At 37.0% G+C, this 23,447-nt stretch overlaps 1 protein-coding gene across 3 annotated transcripts in view; it reads right to left on the reverse strand.

Moving 5' to 3' along the window:
* Positions 1-23,447, reverse strand: part of GckIII (Germinal centre kinase III) — a 70,085-nt gene that overhangs the window by 3,332 nt on the left and 43,306 nt on the right. For 2 of the 3 annotated variants that reach the window (XM_076135876.1, XM_076135874.1), the window contains exons 3-11: positions 6,361-6,577; positions 3,460-3,752; positions 3,074-3,219; positions 2,658-2,779; positions 1,950-2,098; positions 1,513-1,656; positions 1,118-1,213; positions 740-850; positions 308-384 (exon numbers count right to left, since the gene is read on the reverse strand). In XM_076135876.1, the coding sequence (XP_075991991.1) occupies positions 308-384; positions 740-850; positions 1,118-1,213; positions 1,513-1,656; positions 1,950-2,098; positions 2,658-2,779; positions 3,074-3,219; positions 3,460-3,752; positions 6,361-6,577 (1,355 nt within the window). Of the gene's footprint in view, positions 1-303; positions 385-739; positions 851-1,117; positions 1,214-1,512; positions 1,657-1,949; positions 2,099-2,657; positions 2,780-3,073; positions 3,220-3,459; positions 3,753-6,360; positions 6,578-23,447 lie in introns of all 3 variants that reach the window. The other variant, XM_076135875.1, reaches the window with a different exon arrangement.

Raw genomic sequence — 23,447 nt, forward strand, 5'->3', positions numbered from 1 at the left:
ATGACACACGGAGATCTAGAATATCACATTTTTTATCTTTTTATTCGAGCGTGTACAAAATCAATGTGCGTTGTGGAAGCTCCTTTATTACTTTGTTATGGTCTTAATGCTTAGACTGCCACCACGCTATTCCAGCAGGGAGATTTTCTTCTAACTGTTATAGAACTCTCAAACATGCTAGTTTTCCTTCACCATTATAAAAAGTATAATATAAATTAGGTATTAGTAGTGAAGTCCCAAAACCACTGTATATAGTGCAGTAAGGTGTCGATGCACGTATAAAGGTAGCGGTTGGGTACAGACCTACCTCATCCACTGCTGCTGCGACGTGTTGTGGGACGGGGTGGACGGCGCGTGCGATTGAGTCGCCACCCTCTGCACAACCTGTAACATTATTATATTTCTTTAGTGTAATGTTTTCCTAATCTCCACTGTTTTTGTGTAGTGATTTTGTAATCAGTCATATTGATTATAACATATCAGTAACAACAACGTATGCTGGCTTCTTATTAAACAAATGGTAGCTTTGCTGCGACTATGCGTATCAGTTCGTCTATATATGTATAGTATGCGTCATTTAACTTACGCAGCAAGGCGCTGCACAGATGACTGCAATAAGTACAAAAGACAAGGATTGCAGATGCGGGGACGTAACAAAGACGGCTTTCCGTTCCATAGCACGTTCTTGTGATAGGTAAAATTTGGAAAAGAAGTGGAAAAGAAAGTAAGTCCCCATCACCTGCTGCACGAAGGCGCGCGTGAGGTGCGGCGCGGCGCGCTCGGCGTGCTCGAAGGCGCGACGCAGCTCGTCGATGGCGCCCGCGCTGCCCGAGCCGTGCTTGCGGGACAGCTGCGGGGGGAATGTAATACGTTAGTTAACCCATACCATGCATCTTTTATTTACAAAGTATCGAGACGCATAGCACGTCTCTACACATCTATATGTGTCTCGATAACCGAGTTCCTCCTGAGTAGCCTCAAGAAGAAATAGCCTTGAGGTAGCATTCAAAGTCGAATTATTTTTTTTACAAAATTATCGTAATTTCGCTTGCCTGACACTGTATATTGAGGATATCACTTTTATTGTATTTAAATGTAAAATCGTTTACAACGTTACCTCATTGAGTAGCGGATAAATAAGCTGTTGAAGATAGGGGTGTCTCCTCGCTTTGTTCTCTTCACTGTTTGTTCCTCTGTGGTCTAGCGGCGACGCCTGTTAACAATGACACACAAATTCGTTATAGGTATTAAAGTTAGTGAGCTTTCAAAGCCATACTGTAAAAGACATCTGATATATGAAACTATAGTACAGTAGATTCTGTACGGTCGTATATAAACTAGCTATGCACAAGTGACTCTGACCCGTTTTGCGAAACTTTTAGAGGCATCCCAATTTCAAAAATCCCCTATTTGTTTCGATTTATTAAATTTATGTTTGTCGATATTTATTGCACAGACTACATTTGGACACACTACATTATATATAAGTTAGGCTGTGAGAGTAATACACACGTTTTTATTATAGACTACGCTGTCCCGGTTGGCGGGCGGGTGGTCGTGGCGCTCCTTGCGCTCGTCTCGCTCGGCGCGCTCGCGCTCGCGCTCCTTGCTGGCGCGCTGCTCCACCACGGCCTGCACGTTGGACGTCTGGCGTACCTGCAACACGTAACAACATCTTGTTTATAGACTTGTTTATTGATTCGGTACGGCAGACCAACTCTATCAGGGTGCCTCGATGGATCTTGACTCGAAGGTCTAAGGTCGAAGGTACGACAAACTAAGACAACGCTGCCACTGTTCCTAATTTAAGCCAGGCTGTTGTCATAGGATTTCTAATTAATTCCTCGGCATGCGTGTGAAGTGTGGACTCCTTGACAATAATTGTCGAATTACACGAAAGATTTTGGTGGTCAGGTCTATGTCTCGCAGAAGTAATAAGGTGTACGTACGGGGTGTTTGTCGGCGGAGTTGTTGTTGTTGGCGGGCACGGGCGCGGGCGGCGGCACGTCGGGCGGGTCGCGCGCGCCGTTGTGTCGTGCGGCGCCGCGCTCCGCCGCGCGCTCCGACACCGCGCTCACCACGCTGGCTGGAGGCGCCACTGGAACATTAACACAACACGTTATTGTACGTGCCGACTCTATATACCGTACTCTATGCGTTTGGTATAGCACAAAGTCGTTACTAGGGCCAAAATAACAACAATTAGAAGAGGAGTCCAGTCGATATAGACGTAACAACGAAAGCGCCCATAGCTTGTTTTTATTATTGGCATTCTTGCAAGCCATTTGGCGCGTGCTGTACCAATATACACCAAGATGTACACGCAAGAAAGCAATATAATCTTATGATTGGTGTAGGCGCTTTCACGAAGAACGATTTTCAGCACGATTTGTTCTTAACTAGTTTGTAAAGCTACGACTAGTGTGAAAATAGTAGACAGATATTTCAAACTAGTTTCGCCTGCCTTCACTTATTCTAATGTTTCGTAATTTCAGATACACGCAAACACGAGTAAATCTTTATAAAGATCACAAAACCCATAAAGAATTGTATTTGCTCGATCCTAGTAAAACGCACGACTCGATCAAGTAAAAATTTGTGTGAGCAGTACATAACAGGTAAATAAATACAAAGAAGTAGTTGAAAGGTGTAGTTACCAGTCTCCTCCTGGTGGTTCCTGCGGTTGTTGTCGTGCTGCAGCGCGCGCGCCGCGGCTCCCCCGCGCACCGTCATGATCCACGGCTCGTCCGCCTCGCTGTCGCCGCTCCGACACTCCTCACTGGAAGTATACACACATTATTATACTACAGTTTACACAGTTAGGTACATTTTTTTTTATCAAAAGTTTCTCCGATTGAACAAAGATAACATGTAACGGAAAGAAGTGTAAATTATTCACTGCACTGTGCAACATCGATAAAATTCTTTCAATGTTTTTAGTATGCTCCGTATCTCTCTACTCTTTATGTCAGCTGTATTTCACTCACCGTCATAATCATGTCATCATAAGAAATATATAAAGGAATTTAGTAACAAGATCATAAAATGTAAAAGTAGCAAATATTATACTAACGAATCTGAATTCTCCGACTCGGTCTCGCTCTCCTCGCTTCGCTGCGCCTTCCACTTCTTATACCTATCTATAAGATCCATTAGATAAGAGTTCTTCTTCGCCTTCCTGATGAACTGGAACTTTAGTAACTCCTTAGCCGTTGGTCTCTGGAAAATAACAAATTAACCTTTAAAGTAAAACAACAATCTAATATTTCTCTTATTAAATTAAAATTAAGGAAGAATCTTGACAAATTTCGTACGATACAAAGCACTACACAGTAATCTACGTCGCATATTAAAGGATCAAATTGTAATTCGAAACACTCGGAGGGTGGTAACAAAAACACACTACGTTAAGCCGGTCGGTCGTAGAAATTAATCCGGGGTGGAACCCGAGGTACTCACATTTTCTGGGTCCTTATTCAAGCACGCTTCGACGAACTCTTTGAAGGGTTTCGAGTAGCTGCCGGTGAGTTGCGGGGGGTTATTCTTGGGAATGAGGAAGAGCACCCTCATAGGATGCAGCTCAGAATTTGGAGGCTCGCCCTTCGCAAGCTCGATGGCAGTGATGCCTAAGGACCAGATGTCCGCTTTGCTGTCGTAGCAGGATTGTTTGATCACTTCGGGCGCCATCCAAAACGGTGTGCCGACGAATGTGTTCCTTTTGCTGGTCGTATTCGTTAATTGACCCGCGACACCTGAAACACAAACATTTGTGTTACATTCAACTTTCGCAATATAAGTTTGTTTGACTTTTTTTAAACTCTCGTTTTAGTCAGTTGTGTGAGACAGTTTCGTTCATATGTTTACAGGAAAAAACTAAAGTAAATTTATTTTTATGTACATAATTATTTATAATTTATATGTTTCAATCATTTGATATTCTACAATCGGCATTTAGCTTATAAAAACTTTATACATATTTCCTCGTTAGAGTACCTACATATATTGTATATCAACATGCGTTTGAGGATAACATACTAATTTTAGTAGCCAACCAATGTATTATTCGTAAAATGTCAGTATTACATTTACTAAATTGATAAACCTTTATAAATATTTTAAGCTGCATTAGCAATCGTTGTGGAGTGTGATCATCGTATTGGATGTCAAGGAAAACCGCATGGTCTCAGTTATTAAAAACGATATAGCTTGTAAATTGGACACTACACACTCCACACAGCCCCAAAGGGTTTATCAGAAAAGCCGTAACTGCACCATGCGGGCTTTTTCGTGAATCACACACTTTTGTGTTGTTTTGTTACTGCCCTAACTGTAAAACTGATACACGTGGCGAATGAAATGTAGTACCGAGGAAAACGGTGTTGTTTTATTTGTGACAAATTCACACAAGCACAACGATTATTTGTCTGCTATAACAATAGCCGTCAAAACGTGGGTCGACGTCGTCCTTCTCCCTCAATAATTCTTTAGTAGTATTTCACTGCGCCCACGTGAGGTGATGGGGTGGCTCTTTATTTAGCAAATAACCACAAAAGAAAAGTAAATCCTATTCTCGTTGTGACCTCGTTTAGTTACTTTAAGAGATTGTGTGTGTCTTTAAAGAAGAGCTTAAAACATCTCAAACTACAATCGAATAATTCAAAATGTTGTTCGCTCCCCAAGTGGTACTGTGAACTGGCGAAATTCATCGTATTCCAATATTAAAGTGTTCGATAAGTAAACATAGCAGAATCCGGTAAACATCTTTGTTTGAAGAGGCTGAAAGACTTCACACTGCTCTCGGCGCGGCGTTGCAAAAGGGCGTTCCCCATTTACTTTGGCACCGCTCGCAGTTGCCTCGCAAACGGTTCAAACATTGGCCTCAAGCCAAAATTCATGGGCCATAATGCGCTCTTAAGTTATAATGCAAGCAAGCGCATTGTAGTTTTGTCATATTTTCGAGAATTACATTATAATATTTGTGAACATATTCGCTGCAAGCGGGCAACCCATTTATGTATCGGAAAAATATTCAGACTTTTAGCAAGAATTTCTGTGAATGTTATCCCTGGGGTAATCTTGTGAATACAATAGAATAAAAAAGACACGATGTTGATTTCTCTTTGGACAACATGATGGAATCACGATAATAACATCCAAAAGAATTTTTGACATAAAGTACTCTTGGGACAATGAATTTAATTTTTCCTGTCAAAATCTAGAGATACGCCTTCTCAGAACATTTCCCGTGATGACACTTTAAAAGTTATTCAAATAAAAAGAACTTGAAAGTTGAAAGAATTTTACAACTTTTCATTCTTTAATTAAATTATTCGGACGAGTTTTAATAAGTTTACAATGTTAGCAAGATACGATAGAGAATGGAAAGTTACTACGATAAGTTGGAATTTCATAAATAAAATATTGTATTATACTTAATTCGTTGAAGTATAGAGATATAGATTATTTATTTAACTGCGAACAAATTCGTAACGGAATTCTGTTTGAAAGTAAACAAGTTTAATTGCGAACCACACGCTGCTAAACACTGAATGTTCTAAATTCTGTAACATCCGATGTGTTTCTTAGATAAATCGTTCACTGTGAACGATTTTCATGTTGGTACTGCATGCTTGGTTTGTTTTACGAGTGCAGGAGCGACCATCCATCCGCTACGATTATATTCGAAACTCGTATCACTACTGCAAATCGCGAGAAAAACCTTGACAGAGATGTGTAAGAACAATGCTAAAGAAAATCATTGTTTACGCACCGCTATTTTCTAGGCATTACGAGCACGTAGGATAACTTAATGGCATGTTATCTATTAAGTTTTCCCGCAACACTTTCATACACATGCGAATGTATTTGCTATTGAATTGAAAATATTACTTTCTTTGTTGGCATTGAATTGCTAATTTCACCGTAAAATTGATGTATATACCGGAAAATGTTTTATATCTACGTAGTAATATATTATCTACGTAGATTTCTACAGCAGCGAAGAATTCTGGCCATCTGCTATTACGTGAACGGGTTTATCCCCCGACAAAAGTCGGGGTATTCAAACTAAAAAAGGCAAATGGCGCTTTTCCTTATCTACAAAAATTTTACCCTTTTAAAATGTTGATGAAGCAGCAAGACCCCAAATTCACTTTAGGACTCCAATTACTGAATAAATGCTGCGTAAGTGAGTTCTGACTTTAATAACATTACGCGCAATATAAGAAGGTTCGAGGAGCGTAAACCTTACTCTTCCTTTTGTACTTTTATATTTGAGATTCAAACTACTTCGTTCTTAGATTATCATAGAAATCTCTTTTACCACGCTTTTTACAAGTTATGACGGGAAAAAATACTAACCGAAGTCAGCTAGCTTGACGTCACCCATTTCGCTGAGCAATACGTTCGCAGCCTTGATGTCCCTGTGAAGTTTCCGCTCCGAGTGCAGGTAGTCGAGGCCCCGGAGCACTTCCCGCAGTATCACTGCTATGTGCATCTCCTCGAAGCTGCCCGCCTTCATCAGGTCCAGCGCCGACCCGCCGCCCAAATATTCCATTATAATCCATAGCTTTGTTCCCTGGAAAGTAAACGTTTCATTTTAAAAACAGAAACTTAAGAACACTTTTTTTTTTAAGAATATTTCGACTTCTTTTGTGTTATGTATACTTTTTTGTTAGTCCTATCATAAGATTTAAGTATTACGTCCCGAAACTTCCATTCACTATCGCAAATACTTAAGGGGTCGAGAGTCAGCACTCAGCACCCTGCTCAACATTTTACCCACTACTTCAAATAAGGGTTAAACAAGTTTGTCACACATTGTTTGTATAATGTAATAATATCTGACAGTTTCGATACGCTGTAGCACGAGCTTAACCTTGCCAGAAGATTGACCTCAATTATAATTAAAGTGTCACATTATCTCATTACAGTTGATGACAATATTGTCTTAGCCATTGTCATTTAGGGATATTTTGTTTCATTGGCGATAACATTTGAAATACTTATAGACGGTAAAATTAATTATTTTCGAATGATTTAAAATGATTCCCTATATTATTTTCAAAACCTATAGAAAAACATAGTATCATACATTATGGAAGCTTGAACAAATGGATGTTTTTATTCAAGGTGGCGATAGATGCATAAAATATAAATTGCATTCTCCCGGCGTCTCGTCGCGTCGTGACGTTGGTTATAAATTGAAATATCACTGCCCCATCCATTACTTTAACATGCATCCATCTATCTCGTGTGTCATATAGGTATTCTAGAATCTAGACCAACAGGTAAATTTACATTATTATACATTATTCTATCGGAAATTTTATTATTATACACATAGCTGTTTGTTTGTGAGTTGAAGCATCTAATTTAGAAGCAAACTTAAGAGAACAACAGTTGACTAATGAAAATTGTCGTAGTAAAGTTCCATCGGTTCTGTAACTAACCAATATTGGAAGTTTAACATAAGCTGATTAGCTTGTTTGTTAGTTCGAACAAACATAAGTTAGTTGTTGAACTGTAAAAGCAATATATTTCGTATTAACCCTTCCAAGCCTACATGATAGCAAATTCAAGTAAGATCATTATTTTAAGTGGATAAACTTAGGTTAACAAAGTTCCACTAATAACCCTTAAGGCTTTATGTATATTAATTTTTTGTTTGCACAGAAACGTTTAAACTTTGTGATAGTATTTGATTTAGTATATGTGCCCAACTTATCAAGTCCCTTTTGATAACACAATTCAAACAACATTAAAAAGTTTAATTTAAATACAAATAATAAGTATATTAATCAGAAAATGAGAATACTGACCAATGTGTTAAAACAATTCTATTAAATCGTTGAATATACTTTTTATTCCGCGTACAAGTGTATAAAGCATAATGTGTTTATACTACACGTTATTTTTTCCTTAACGGCATATTAGCTACGTAAAAAGAGGGATTTCCATAATACCCCATTCGCCCGTAGTTGACTTTTGAGCCCCGCGCTGCAAGATAAACGACTTTTGTTTACCTTTCATCTTCCATATCATTATGATAATATTTTTATAAGGAAGAAATCGATAAAGTAGGGCGTAGACACTCCTGTGTAGGTGTATAACACTTTAAAGCAAAACAAAATTCTCGTACAAATACCTCAGCAATATTTTATAAAGGGACAAAATATAATTTATTATCAAAGTTCATAACCAATGAAAGTTACTTTTGTTCGGAACATTGTTAAATTGATGTAAGTATTCGAGTTTTGACATTTATTGATTGTACGAAACGCTAAAGCCTGAACTCGGTACATATGTAAGCATTTATTTCTCTTTTGTTTTGTTACGACTCGGGTAAAACTTGGTCATAATGATGTGAAACAAAGAAATGAAAGGTAAAGCCTCTTAAATAATACAAGTGGTGCGTTCAGTGCGTACTCTGTATTCGATACGCTTATTACAGCGTGTTTTCTTAATGATTTTTCCAATTCGCTTTTGCTATGGAGCACAAATACAAACAAAGATTTTGAGATACAGTAAAAACTCCTTAATGTTCGGTTCCTTAAATGCGTGTTCTATTCGTTACTGCAAAAACAAACTTGTAATAAGCATTTATTTTTTTAAACAGACTAAAGACTACACATTATACGTACGTAATTTAATAAACTTCGCGCAGTCAGAGGAACATAAGTGATAACGGTCATGTAACCAATTATGTCGGCGGTAGGTAAAGTGAAAACCCACGTGCAGATTCATCATAATATTCAAAATTCATAGCAACCCTTTAAGTTGAGAAAGGCAAAAATTTGCATAAAGTTAACGAATATCTCTCGTGATAACTTAAAACGGCCGGACCCAGAAAAAAAAGTATTCTCCAAAAATGCCTTCATATCCAACTCGTTGAACATAAAAGGATTTTTACGATAGCATAAAATTCCTTGCTAAAGTTTCTTTTCAATATAGTTACTTATAGTTTCCCCTCCGAAGTCTCGCATCGATTTGTGCATTCAAGAATCTAATATTATTTTTAGATGGAAAGAAGAATAAACTAAGAAATAAAGATGACAATATGAATTGATGAGACCATATTTGAGATAATTCGACTTTCAGGTCCTAAAACTACACGCGTCAATAATGACAATCATATCAAATAGCACATTTGAAGAACACTTAATTATAATCAAAACAAACTAGCCACTGATGCAACAATTAATGATCACAAATACCATCAAGACCTAATTTGGATGTTTTCTACGGAAATGACCATAGCTTTCACAAATTGATATGGATACAATTAATGCATGGATACAGATACCGTATTTGCATATACACGCATATAAGATAGTAACAACACATGCAGTAATGCAACGCGGAAGACGACAATGGGCTCACCGGAGCACGGATCCGGTGCGACCCATTCACGCTCCATCAGCCAACGTGCCCACATACACGTGTCAGGGTCGACGCTCATATATAAATGCACACAGATAAACAAATAACGCACGCAAACAAACCAAAGCCAGAATAAACAATATAGATTGTTTTGACGGGCACAAAGCCGTGAAATAAATGAAAAAGGCTAGCCCACAACGATGTGGGATTTCAGCAAATTGAATCAAATACGTTTTGATTTATTTCGGCTTTGCATCTCCTTCATGTTACCGAGAATTTTGGGTAAGAAGGCACTATTTTTACTCGTATAAACGAGTATATTACGTACAAATTGTGATTTAATAACGTACAAAGTTTTGTAGAAAAATATCTAGCAACACAGAAAAGATATCTAAATTACTAAATGTTGCAAGAAATCAAATCATCGACACGCATAATGCGGACAAACAAACACATAAACTAACAAAATCCTACAAAAAAACCGGTAAACCGAGAATGTACTATTCTCGGTTTACCGGTTTTTTTGTAGGATTTTGTTACGAAACCCTTTTTGCAAAGTTTCAAGGCTCTGATTGTTGTTGTTATGGCAGCCCTGATAAAATTCGCTACGTATCGGAAGCCGTAGCTGGTAACACGCAATAATGCAGATACCGCTCGTCCAATATAATAGAAGATGAACGCAGCTTCCATTGGAAATGGAAAGATAAATAATTCCGTTCCGAGTTATTTGTGCCTCTGCCGTAGATCCGGCGAAGTGGTTACATCTCAAGGAATGATATTATGTAAAACGGGGAAGCTTACTGTGCCAACAATAACACGTAGATATACTACAAACTATGACTTATATTATCCGGTTTTCCTGGCGCAAAATGTTTAGTACTTCTGAATTTCGTGTGCATGGATGGATGCTGCGTATTTCCATAGATTGGGTGTAGTGAATGCAATCCCGATCTCGCGGGATCCCGATCTCGCGAGATCCCGTGTATTTTTTCGGGATCAATCCCGAAGCATAATATGACGAGATCCCGTTCGGGATTGTCGGAGAGGGTATTTTCAGCAGCTGGCTACATTGCAATAGACTTAAGATGCCGATTAGAAGCTCGTACTATTGATACACTTTGTATTTTAAGAGGCTACTTTCAAAATGCCATGTGATTACTTTTTATTTTGATCTCCTGGAGCTACACCTACTTTTTTGATTATGTTCATGTTATTACACCTGTTAATTATGTTACGTTGTTAGTAATATTCAAAAATAAAGGCTTTTATTTTCTTTCAAATAATAATTTATTGCATTCACCACACTATCACTCGCATATTACATTAAACAAGCCGTTTGAATTGTATTATTTTTACTAACTAGACGGGATCCCGAAAATCTCGGGATCCCGCGGGATTGATATTTCTGATCGCGAGGGATCTCGAGTTGACGATCTCGAGTCGGGATTGCATTCCCTAATTGGGTGTTTATACAAAGTTCGGTATCTCTTGTATCGTATGATACAGGAATATTTTTAAAATATTCCACATTAAAACTGCCAACTAATACCACCGAGCTTACCGGGAATAAACACGAAGCGTGTTACCGAGACACTTACATAAAAGAAAATTTTTAACGAGGAATAAAACCTCAAAAGGCTCTATTCATAATAAGCTTTTTCAAGGCAGTAACCAAAGGCACATTGCATGTAGCCAACATCATGTAGGTATTCGTTGCCATAGTAACTCGATGGCGTCGGTCAAAGACCTCGGTGTCGCGACATCCACTAAGTAAAACAAGAAAGCTGCACTATTAATCCCAGAGAGTTTAAACAGGGGTAGTGTAAGTATATAAGGGGATCTAAACGATCTCCCCAGCTTGATCAAGAGTTCATCAACTTTTTAGTCTGTGTATTTGTTGTAATACAATCATTACTAATCACAACGCCCTTTTAATGGCATGAATAGAATTCATATGAATCGTATCAAAGTGGTCGTCACTTAATATAATATTGGTACAAGATAATTCGAGGCAAATATAATAAATTAAAGAAAAATAATCCTATTTCTCAATCCTACTTGGTGGAATTGGTCGCGGGTCGTTAAATTAAGTCGCCCTAATAATTCCCAAAAGGGAAATCAGGAGTGAAATTACGTTTTCTTTTTTCATATGAAAAAGGGTTCCATTTTAACAAAAGACCGGTACGATGAGGATCATTTAAGTTACATCAGCCACGAGTTATAATAAGAAGCTTGTCTCATATAAAATGTTGTACTTTCAAGACTGTTTCAACAAAGACGGATTAAAAAGACTACAAGCCGTTTAATTATGAAAGTTAACCTCGCCTTTAAAGTTGTTAATTCATTAGAACTTCATTTATTATGATGTAGCTGTATTATAGAGAGGCTTGAACGTCGAACTGTATAATTAATTTAATGAGAGACGACTATAGTAAAAGTAGATTTTTTGAAGTAATTTTCTAACCTGTTTGTTATTTTACTGTGATGTAATTTGGTGTAAAAAGACTTTACATATTACTCTGAACAATATGCTTGTCAACGCTGGAAACAATTATAGAAATACGGGAGTAACGAAGTTCACCCTCCTGTTTACACGTCACCCTCGGGTGAATATTACAATTCGCAGGGAGATCTGAGACTTCATTTATTTCCATTTAGTTAAACAGATACTTGACATAAACGTTGTTAGAGTAACCACCCAAACACTAAAGTGAATACTTTTTATTTTCATCATTTTTATTTTATTAATAACAAACATTCAGATGATGGACAGCGATGATGGACGTCCCTGGGGGTCTGACTCTGGGACATCTAGTAAGCAGGCTAAAGATTCTTCAATAGAATTTTAATGAAAAATATCATGCGTGCAAATATGTAAGACGGCAGAAAAATAAGTTATTTTCAATCTTGTCTTCTCAACTCATACATAACTATTAATTGTTTATCACATTAACACAAATATGTGATATCAGGATGTTTATTTTACACATTTTTGTAAGCCAAGACATTGTTTTATTTACTATCCACTTAGACATGAAGTAACAGAATGTCAAGCATGCGCGAACAATATTACATTATGGTAGCGTAGTTACGTGGAAATAAAGAAAATCTTTGCAAGTTAAAGTATCACTAGCACTGTAAATTGTTGTATAGCTAGACTGCACGACTAAGTACATAGTCACGGTAGCAATACAGTATGCTGAACACTATTGCCACCGTGCTGCTAGCAATCATGAACGAGCCAGGGTGGAGTTCATCATTCGTTTAACAAATTCAAAGCTTGAATGTTGCCATAGCAACGCATCGAGGACGGGCGCCGCCCAACTTCCGCCCGCCTTAATAATTTCCCGGACGATTGGATGCCGCTAGTTGCCTGTAAACAACGGCTATGCGGCCAATTTAAGTTTCCAAGGAGAAACTCTTAAATGTTACTCAGTTTTTGTTGCACAGTAAGATAGCTGGACGCCTGCTGAGTCTGGACGACTTTAAATGTGCGGAGTTGACTCTTAAGTACTTTGCATTATTTTGCATCTTTTTAACGTTCCCTGCAGCCTTAAGCTAGTTATCTTGACTTAAGAGCCAAATGTAGTTGTGACTTGGTAATAAAAGTTGGTAGCGCGTATACGACGCAAATCATAGTAATTTAAATTTCATCTTCACAATTTCAAATTCGCACTCCAAACGTTGAGAACTTTTCAATCAGCGATGGAATTAATTCAGTGCACTTTAATTTACACGAGACTTGCTGCGGAATCAATTTCATTTTGAAAACGAGAGTGGGAGCACAGTCAGGGGATCAGAAAGAATAGGAGAGATAACGCCCGTAGGAGAGATCCCGACCTAGTCCGGAGGGATGGCCCCTAAAAGCTAAGCCGGTATTAGTGAAAATCACATTCCCACTCCTCCCTTTATCAGAAAAGTGATAAAGAATGCTCGTATTACTCGGAACAGTAACATGCTGTCGGATTTTATTACCCCAGGGCTATACGACCTGGAGGTTACCGCCGATTCTTGCAATTTAGAAAAATGTTTACGGTTAAGAACATTTGATTGTCATAATAATGTTAACAAATAAGATTTTATGATGCGGCGTTAACTGAGTATAATTTAACATAAACCAGTACCGCAATATAACGTATTGAACGATTAATTATTATTGTAAGACAAATAAATATAATACTAGAGTCTACCTTATCACACCGTGTCACGGCTGGTTATTTCTACGGTGAGTAAATTACACTTAAAAAGTTTTTGACGTGTCCCAAAAAGTTTTGTCGTATTACAGCAAAAGTTAAGTCCTGTCGACGTTTTCCCATTTGTCATTAAGTTGCAACGTGAGCGAGTCGGCAAGTAATCCCCATATTACGGGGAATTATCCCCGAGGACCGAATGTTTCGAAGTAAACTCCATAAGATGATACGTTCCGTGGCTACGAGAAGTCAGACTTTTATTCCCCAGAGGGTAAATAAAACATTCCTCTAGCATTAGCGTGCATAGTTATAAAATTATCAAGAATTCATTGCGAGTTTTGTACGATGGCTTCTCGTTATCTACAGATAACAACTAGGAGGGTCTACAAGGTTCTATATTTGCAAGTTCGCTGCCTCTTGCAACGCTGCGGGGCTCTCTCTACGCGGCCTTTTACATTTTGTCGATACAGGGAAGTAGAGGAACAAAAGTAGGGAAATAATAACTAAATAAATTATTCATGCAGCGTCCAAGCACATCGACTTCGTGTCGAAAGATTTGATAACAGGAAATAGGTTCCGTGAGAAATCTACGTAATCTTATTTCATTACCAATAAGAAAAACAGAAAGGTGAACGATGCCGGGTGGAAGAAATGTTCCATGTAACATTTGAAGAACCCTTATTCGACATCGTCCTACCGGTCATAAAAACGTCAGTGCCACCACCTCATAAAACCTCCCCTTGAGTATACTTCAAGGTGTCCGTTACTAAAGTGTAAGACGTAAAAAGCCACTAGTAGTCCGTGGAATTGTTATAAAATTTGTAATTCCACAGTGAGACAAACATTTTGAAACTTAATGTAAAACGATCACGGGTGATTGCCAGGAGACTAAATTTTACGAGAAAGCAACCCAAATAAAATTACCTATAAAGATTGTGGATTCAAAAAAACGGCGATGGTTATAAAACTTTCGAACACAGCAAGAAGTATAGATAAGGACAATGAGATTTATTTTTTAAACAAAAGAGTTTAAAATAATACCTATAGCTTATTGTAACAGCTCACGCATTTCAGTAAAAAAATGTGTGTTTTTAATATTAAAATTACTTTAAGTAAAGAAATATCTTGATCAATATCAGATATGCCTATCTGCTTCAATCCTATTTAATTCCTGAATAATTATGATGAATTGTAATTGAACGAGAACGGACTTGCATCTATAATTACTATTTCTTTGCGGTGACCTAAGAACATGATGTAACGTTTACTCATCATTATCATAATCATCTAGCTTCTTAATCACAAACGTCATCTGATTTTTTTCTTAAGATGTATTGTTTCTGTCGCAGCTAGCAATAAACCTGTCTCAATAGATAGATATGATCGATATTATTAATTTGCCAATAATTATCACAATAATATCCAGCTTTGTTATTTTAGTACGGGCAATAAAACGAGTAAAATGTGACAACATATACTTTCTTTTACTATTTTCATAAGTCGTGAGTGCCCCTAATTCAAGCAAGTAACTTAACGCCTACGGTGTTTCGCAACATTTGTCAATATTTTATTGGTTTAGCCGTCGCCTTCGGGCCTCCTTCATAGAATATTAACCGAAGAAAAATAATTATGTCCTAATAATTTATTTGGTGTTCTCTTAAATACATACATTTTGGTAAGTACATAACATATTTTGTGGTGTGTGCACTGTGTACTTAAACTTTCAAGCAGTGAAGGCTCATAACTCAAATGTAATTTTACCCAAATTGTAACATATAAAACAACCCATTAAATTGAAGCAAAAATTACATACAGAATCAAGTTTTTATCGGCAGGGCGTTTCACCCCCGACTATAACTCTCATTTTATAGCTCCGGTAATAACAACACCAAATTTATCGAGTCATCATTGTGGTAAAGCCCTTAGAGAACGCTTGTGCATAGGCGATTGTGAGAGGTTCCATGTTTTATTTCCGTTAAATGCACATAATTTTTCATTTATCCCCTTATAACGCAGCAAAAAGTACAATTCTACCGCTCTAAATAAATTTAATGTCGTTATTACAAGTGAAACTGAACACAAGAGGTTTACATTTAAATGTTTGGGAAAAAGGTTTTCGGATAAGACAAGCTTACGATCCAAAGTTGATATAAGACATTTGATAAACCCCCGAAGACATTTCCCTCCGGTAATAGCGTAATGGTAATCGCGTTGTAACGGGACGGTAAGCACGCTCCCTACGCGTACCGTTTCGGATATTGACGGCATGCAAATGTTAGTAATCTCATTCGCCGTACCTACTGTTGGAAACAGAAGGAGAAATGTTACGCCTAGTTAGCACATTTCAAGACGAGGCTACATTTTCATTTCATATCTTGTAAAATGTGTACAAAACTCCACGAAAATATAAATTTAAAAAGATTTTCCTTCTGGCTTACTTTAGTATGCTCTTTATGATGAGTCCAGAGTTACTTAGAGGGTTATTAACAATTCTTTCTATGCTAAATTGGTTTCCTCGATCCCACCAGAATCTAGCTAATTGTATAAAATTACAAATTTCGGTCACGATAATAGCTCGGCATTCTCCAACTAACGGGTCTGTGGAAATGACTTAAGAGTAGCAGTTGACGTAATCGTCACGACCGCAAAAACCCATTGTCACACGCCACGACGCACTCATAATAAACTTGAGCGAATTAAACACTTCCTCCAAACAATTGAATCTCTAAGCTGGGGTCTAACGAAGGTGTCTACTTAATGAATCTCGGAAACTCTGTAATGTGTTTGTATGTTATTTTGTTTAAGTTTAGACGAGATTGCGGTGAGACAATGAGCGCGTTACTCCCCAAACAACTAGAGGAACATTCTAAAGCAGACTTTAGAGTTATGTGGTTATTTACTCGTAGCTTGGACCAAATTTTGTCACGTACACATTATTACAAACTGATATTTGCACTAATATGTAGTTTTGACATGTATTAAAACGTTGCATTAAACTTAACACTCACGCCTGAAATCGTTTACAAAGAAAATCTAAAATTGCAGGTGCAACCATCGCATATTGTGCGAAAAATATCCGCATCACACTACGAATATTCGTGTTCTACCTACCGCATAACTTAAGGGTATGTATTATACTTTTGAGGTCGACACTGGAAAGGACCGGAGCTGAGTCACACAGGGCACAATGGAGGGCTCATATCCAAGAGCACGTGCAACTAAGTACACACGTTTCCAATGTTACATACAACTAAGTTCGTAACGCTTATTTAGTTTCGATCGAATTAGATTTACTCCGAATATATTGGACAAATAACACCGGTCTGTGGCCTTGCATTACAACGTATTGTTTCAGTTAGGACAATGACATAGACTACTCTATTGCATGAGATACGAGTAAATAAACCTTTGATTTAAGCATTTCCTTGCGATATAACGCGAAGAATAGAGTTACCTATGAAGTATTACGGAAACGTCTATACAGTTATAGAATTGAAAAGACGTTTTAAAAGACGGTAAACCAATAAGAGGAACTTAAAGATATCATAGAGTAAAACTCCACATAAAAGTTCTAACAAGTGAGTTTTATTTGCTTGTTTGAGTAGTCTGGCTCTAGCTGCGCTATCACCTAGCATTCTGCGCACACCGACATTAAACTTTAACCGTACAACTGAGTGCTAAGTTAGTTAAACAATTATCTACTTGAATATTATGTAGAGAAATGTTTGTTTGTACGAATCTTAACAAGGAAATTCTCGCTCGTTTTGATTTACAAATATTTAACTTAACGGTGTTACGTAATTATGCTGCTTCAGCTGTAGTAAATTCTGTGTTTGTGATTTTGGTATTTTTACGTCCCTTTCAATACGGGAAAAAGGTTGAAGAGTCGTCCAATTAGTCGAATGTCGTTTCATGAATCTAATAATACCTTATCTTACGACCATTAATTCCACTTCAAATACTTCATTCAATTCGACATCTTCGATAGCTGAATGGAGTAGTTCGACTTCGTAAGATTTATTTTTCTGCGATCTTTGTAAGGAATAAATGGAAAAATAAATCTCAATCTTAACTATTATTCTAATAAAGCGGTTGCAATATAAGTTTATTTTGTTTCTTAGACACAACATACGTGAGCAATAGTCATAACATATCAACTACATTAATCTTAAACGGAATAATGTGCGACAATCACCATCAACTACAATATTCATAAACTACTTACAAACACCTACTTGAATTAAATCGTAGATAATATTTATCGGCGATAGATAAATAATAGTTAAACGACAATGGGACCGTACCGACGGGGAACAAAGCATGGTCCTTGGCCAACAGAATGGCCGACTCAACATACTTTTACTATTACGAAGTTTGTCTCATTCAATTCTAACAGCTGATTTAACAGTGTTTCGTGGCTCCTATAATATCATTTAACTATTGTTCTCATTCCACTGCCGGTATTACTTTTGTAAATACTAACGTTATATAACCAGACAAAAAACGAACACAATGTAACTTGGCTAAAATTATTTTGTTCATTTACTGTTGCTTTTTATTAAATAGTAACTCGGAGGCGTTAATACAGGCCAAGAACAGAACGTTTTATGGCGTATTTAATTAGGACTGCTAATCTTATCAGTTTTATCTTTTTCATTATTTTCTTCGTGCATTGTAGAGTTCCCACCGCGGGTGCGCAACGCGGTTCGCTCAACGCATGGCAGCTTTCGCGGTCCTAAATCAGTATCTGTGGGCACATCATTCCACGCACACATCACAATAGGCACAATGGCACGACTCCCACACGTCAACAAGCACATTATGCGTATGCGGTGCCGACATCACATAACTAAAATATCGTATAGAATCCAAGCTTTATAGCTTCCGTGCTGCGAATTACTACGCTCGCTTCTTACGTGACGAGACAAGCGCGTTCATTTCGCCGTAACCTTCGTGGTGATAAAAAGCCTGCATGGTATTAAATGATAATAGAACAGACTAATAAAAGTACGTATTGTTTATCGATGATGATGGACAAAACCGTACTGATACTTCAAATGTCACAATGCTTGCACTCCATACGATATTAACTCGTACGCCAACATTACTAGTTCATTATTGCTCTCAAGAGCAGCGGTGGATGTCGTTTTACTACCCATTATTCCGATGAATAGCTACTTATATGACGAAACTTACTTTCTAATGTTACTGCAATGGCCTGTAATTTTATTTGCCTTGTTTTGTAATGACACAGCCGGCTTTATTACCGTGTTAGTAGTTTTTAAGCTATGAATGCGGTACCATTACACTGTGATTAATAGGGCACTGGACTGGAGTGCTTTTCTTTATATCGTAGCACGAAAGCTTTTAAAGGAATACTGCTACTTTAATAACTTTTCTCACGCGAAAAATCTGATTCGTACCAAATTGTAAGGTTAGGAAGTGATTGATAAAATTGGATTTATAGCTATAGAATCTTGTTCGATTCGCCAGAATACCTACAAATACACACTTGGACAATGAGTTTACCTCTTTTTATTATAACAAGGGCCAGCAATGGGCTGGTTGTGTTAATAGAAAAACTATGTTTCTAATACAATATCACATAATCGAACAAGTTTAGAGTTCCAATACTCAGTAGTCAGTATCCAAAATCTAATTTAGAGCAAATTGAAATCGACTGCATCGGAATCGAGAGGCGAGCGCTTACGAACTTTCTTGTTCTACAAATTCTCAATACAATTTGGATATTGGATTTAAATTGCTACTAGCATTCATTCGTCTATTAAGTCATATTGGATTTGTTTCTCTCAAATTTTGTATTTCTGGAACAAACCCTTCAATTATAGGGTACGTTTTGACCTGTCTTAAATCATTGGTCGACTCGTAAATTGTCACTCAGACTGCTAGAAACATATTACACAATTATAGTTACTAAGTCATTTAATGATAGAATTAATTTCCCTCTAGCTACATGCGGCACAGTAAGGCGTGTTCTGAGGACCATTTACGAGTAATCGATAAGATGACTAAATCATTTTCATAGCCTCTACAAAATAGAAATGTAATATTCCGTCCTCGCCACATGCATTACTTCGCACATCTTTGCTGGAAGGCGTCTTGAAGGTAGAAATATAAGTACAAGTTGTCATAATATCAAGAAATAACGTCAACGTTGTTCCTGTTGTTACATTGTAACTGCATTCTAACAAGTTTATCTAGTCTGAGTACCGATACTTGTGATAAATCGCACGTGGATCAATATCGAGTTAAGCCTATACAGTAATCGATAGTGACCGAACTGGTAACCGCTGTATTAGGTATATTATATACCTAGTTACATTACCCGTTCGGTAACTACATAATTAGGGTATCCATATCGGTATTAATGAAAATTCACGATTCCAAGAAAACAATTTTGATATTATATCTGACGAAGGCCGTTTCAGAGTTATCTAATAAACAAATTGGTCGTATTGATAAGGATTCATACTATCTGTTTCCTATTTGTTATTTTAAAATCAAAGGTTTTGTGAATTAAGACATTAATCAACCACTTTGAAGGTAATTCCTGTGGTTCCCCTTTCAATAAATTAATATTATTAAGTACAAAGCACAAAGAAACGAATTTCAATGGTGGTTAAAAGTACATTTCATAGTTTGAAAGTTAAGTTTGGTATATGCATGCGTAAATAACGGCACTGTGCGTCAGTTTTCTCACGAAGTCAGGAGGTTAATGAGATTCACGTATGAACAACAAAAATATAACAATAGTTAGGCAAATTATACCGAGAAATCCTTCATGTTTCCCACGGCATTCCACAAAGTATGTATGTTCAAAGATTACATTTTAGAAAACTGTAAAACGAATATCAATAAATTTCTGCATCGTTAAAATAAGGTACGGGCATTGTTGTGTTCGAAATTGGATTTTATAAATTCCACGCAAGCATATTGGCAAAAGAGGGCAAATATTTATTTAATGTAAAATTTTGGCAAGTTCCTTCCACGTTTAAAAGCATGGTGTTCACACAAATCCCGTTCGGGCGGTTTACGCGAATATCGCGTGTGTTCGCAGTATAACGGAGCTTAGTATCGATCATGCATGTAATGTTATTACTTGTGACAATCGACTGCCGCATTGCTTTCGTGAAACAATCGTAGCGACTTGCTTATTCATCGCGTTTATTATATGCACTACTTCCTAATTATAATACAGCAAACTAAACAATGAACACGTTGTTTATCGAACAGAAATATTTACTGTTATAGGCATATTGAGTTAGTTTCATTCGATCACGTCCAGCGGTAGCTTGAGACATTAAAATAACATCACGCAGTTTACATTGCTATAACGTGCGTAATAAAAGTAGCAAAAATGTATTATGTTTACAGGAAGTTTGCGGGTAAACATCCTGACATTTACATCCACCGATGTGGTATTGAAATCACTAATATTTAAAAATAATAATATAGACTTTTCTACTTTACTCTATCATCCAAGAGCCGATTAACTATAATTATAAGCGCAACGGTGTTGTTAATATTTGATTCATATAATTATTACTCAATCCAATCAAACATGTTTTTGACACCTTACCTAAAGGTGTCAAAGAACATGTTTTCATTAGGCATAAATATCAATGTCAATATGTACTTAATACATCATCACAATTTCAGGGTCACAATACTGGTACGACAAGTCTTTAGCGCAAGTGTCGACTGGATTAGAGTGTATCTACCAGTTGAACAGCATTGAACACTCCATCATAGAAACTGGTCACTTACAATTAACTAATGCAAAAAGTTGTCTTTCCTCATACTTTATAACTCTACATTATTACCGACATTTAAACTACCATCAAATACAATGTTTAACAAAACTAAGATATTATAGTATGTAGAAATAACATAATATATTATATTATTATGGTTTATTCTACTTACGATATAACCGGCATATATGAGATATTTGGATAATCGCTCGCTTGTTGTTGGCGAAATATGCGCTCGTACGTGTCGCGAAATTAAATATAAGAGTAGAGAAAATGAGAGAAATTTCATTAAAATCTCGCGGGATATTTCCAACGATATCGCTACGGGTGAGTTTAACGCAGGGAAAAGTATTGCAACAAAATATTAGAACCGGTAAGAAAAATACAGGGAATAAGATTTTATTTTGAAGTACAACAAAATTGCGTTATAAGATTCGAATCATTTTGTCACCGTGTTTACAAGTGAATCAACGTGAGTTGTGATTGTGACATGTTTGACTACGTTCTCACTTTGCTAAGAAGGGTACCTTTGCAGACGCTTGTCCCTTCAGCATTTAACTATATTATTTACTCATGAATACGTTTGCATATGTTAACCCGAGCATTTCCTGTTATTTACGTCGGTACCTTGATTTAAAATACATGTCATAAGCAGCAACAACTTTTATGTTACATCTTACAAACTTTACGCTATGGATTTTAAAATATACTTTCTTAAGGGGTTCGAGAACCCTTATTGTGAGTGCTATGGGGCGAAGTTGAGCAATATTTCTGTACAAACTTACTAAGGGACTTCATTATTCTCTGCCTGTGTTTTCTAAGCCATTTGTAGTGTTTCAATATTTTCTGGCAGCAGAATAAATGGTAAATTTCCGAAAATAAATAACAAGTTTAACTAAATCTGCATTCTGTTAAATTGTTTTAAAATTTGAATCGCGGCTCGTATTTAAGTGTTGCTATATTTGAGAGAGTCAATACCCCAAGCACGTTTAGTTTAAGATCCTGTAATCTCAGACTAGACGTGTGGTTATGTGCGCACTTTGTATAGCTTTAGAATACAACGCCGGTATTACAAAATTGCGAACATTATCATGGCTTGGTATAACGTAGCGTCAAACTAGTTTGATAGCTCGTATAAAACAGACTTAGCCATAACTTCGCCTTGTCGCGTCACGATTTGCGTAACGGACACGAAATCGCTCGCGGCCGACCAAGGGCCGGTTTAAAAGATATTCAATCATATTTTACAGAGTTACTAATGCTTCAAGCGATGTACCCTTTCCATCGTGAATAATCACAGGAATTAAGTAGAGCGATTTTATCAAAATACTAATTTACATAATACTGCTAAATATGTTAGATATTGGTCTCGGAAAGCTAAAAGAAGCTACAAAATGAGGCACGTCTCGACGGAACAGTCTCCATCTAGGGAGTAACGAAGCAGGGAGACGTAAACAATTTAAGAGTGGCCGCTGAACTTCAGTAGAAGCAACGGAGCGAATAAACGCGCCCGCTACTAACCGAGTAAACACGGGAGGCTAGAGACGTCCCCGTGCCCATCTGTAAAAACCAGACTATTTAAATTGGACGCTGAGCAAATTTCCCGTGGTGCTTCCATTTGCTCAACATTTATCTTAACGATGTTTTTTCAAACAGCTTTCAAAGGACCGCTGGAATTAATGAGGTTAGCGAGATAATAGAAATAAGTTTAATTGTTGTTTGGTCTGAAATCCGGTGGGACAGCGAAAACTCTCCTCGCGTTCAGCGCTTTTGTTTGTGTCCCAACACTAATGCAATATAATTGGGGTTAAACTTTATCTGTCAGCAAACGATGCACATTTTGTGGTTGTTAACTAAGAACCGTTCATTACCTGAACGGAAAACAAATGAGAAACTAGATGAAATTCCAAAAGAAATCTAATGTATATAATCAAAGTCTAGCCAAAACTACTAAATTCAATCAAATCACAATTTTAGTTAAGGAATAATATTAATAAAGTAAAAAAGATTCAGAGATTTCCAACACAGTGTGACATCGTCAATCGAAATGTAAACATATAAAATTTATTCAAGTGATCACGATAAATAACAATTTGAACAA

Source organism: Anticarsia gemmatalis, chromosome 3 (genome assembly GCF_050436995.1).
Source record: "Anticarsia gemmatalis isolate Benzon Research Colony breed Stoneville strain chromosome 3, ilAntGemm2 primary, whole genome shotgun sequence".
Lineage (NCBI taxonomy): Eukaryota > Metazoa > Arthropoda > Insecta > Lepidoptera > Erebidae > Anticarsia > Anticarsia gemmatalis.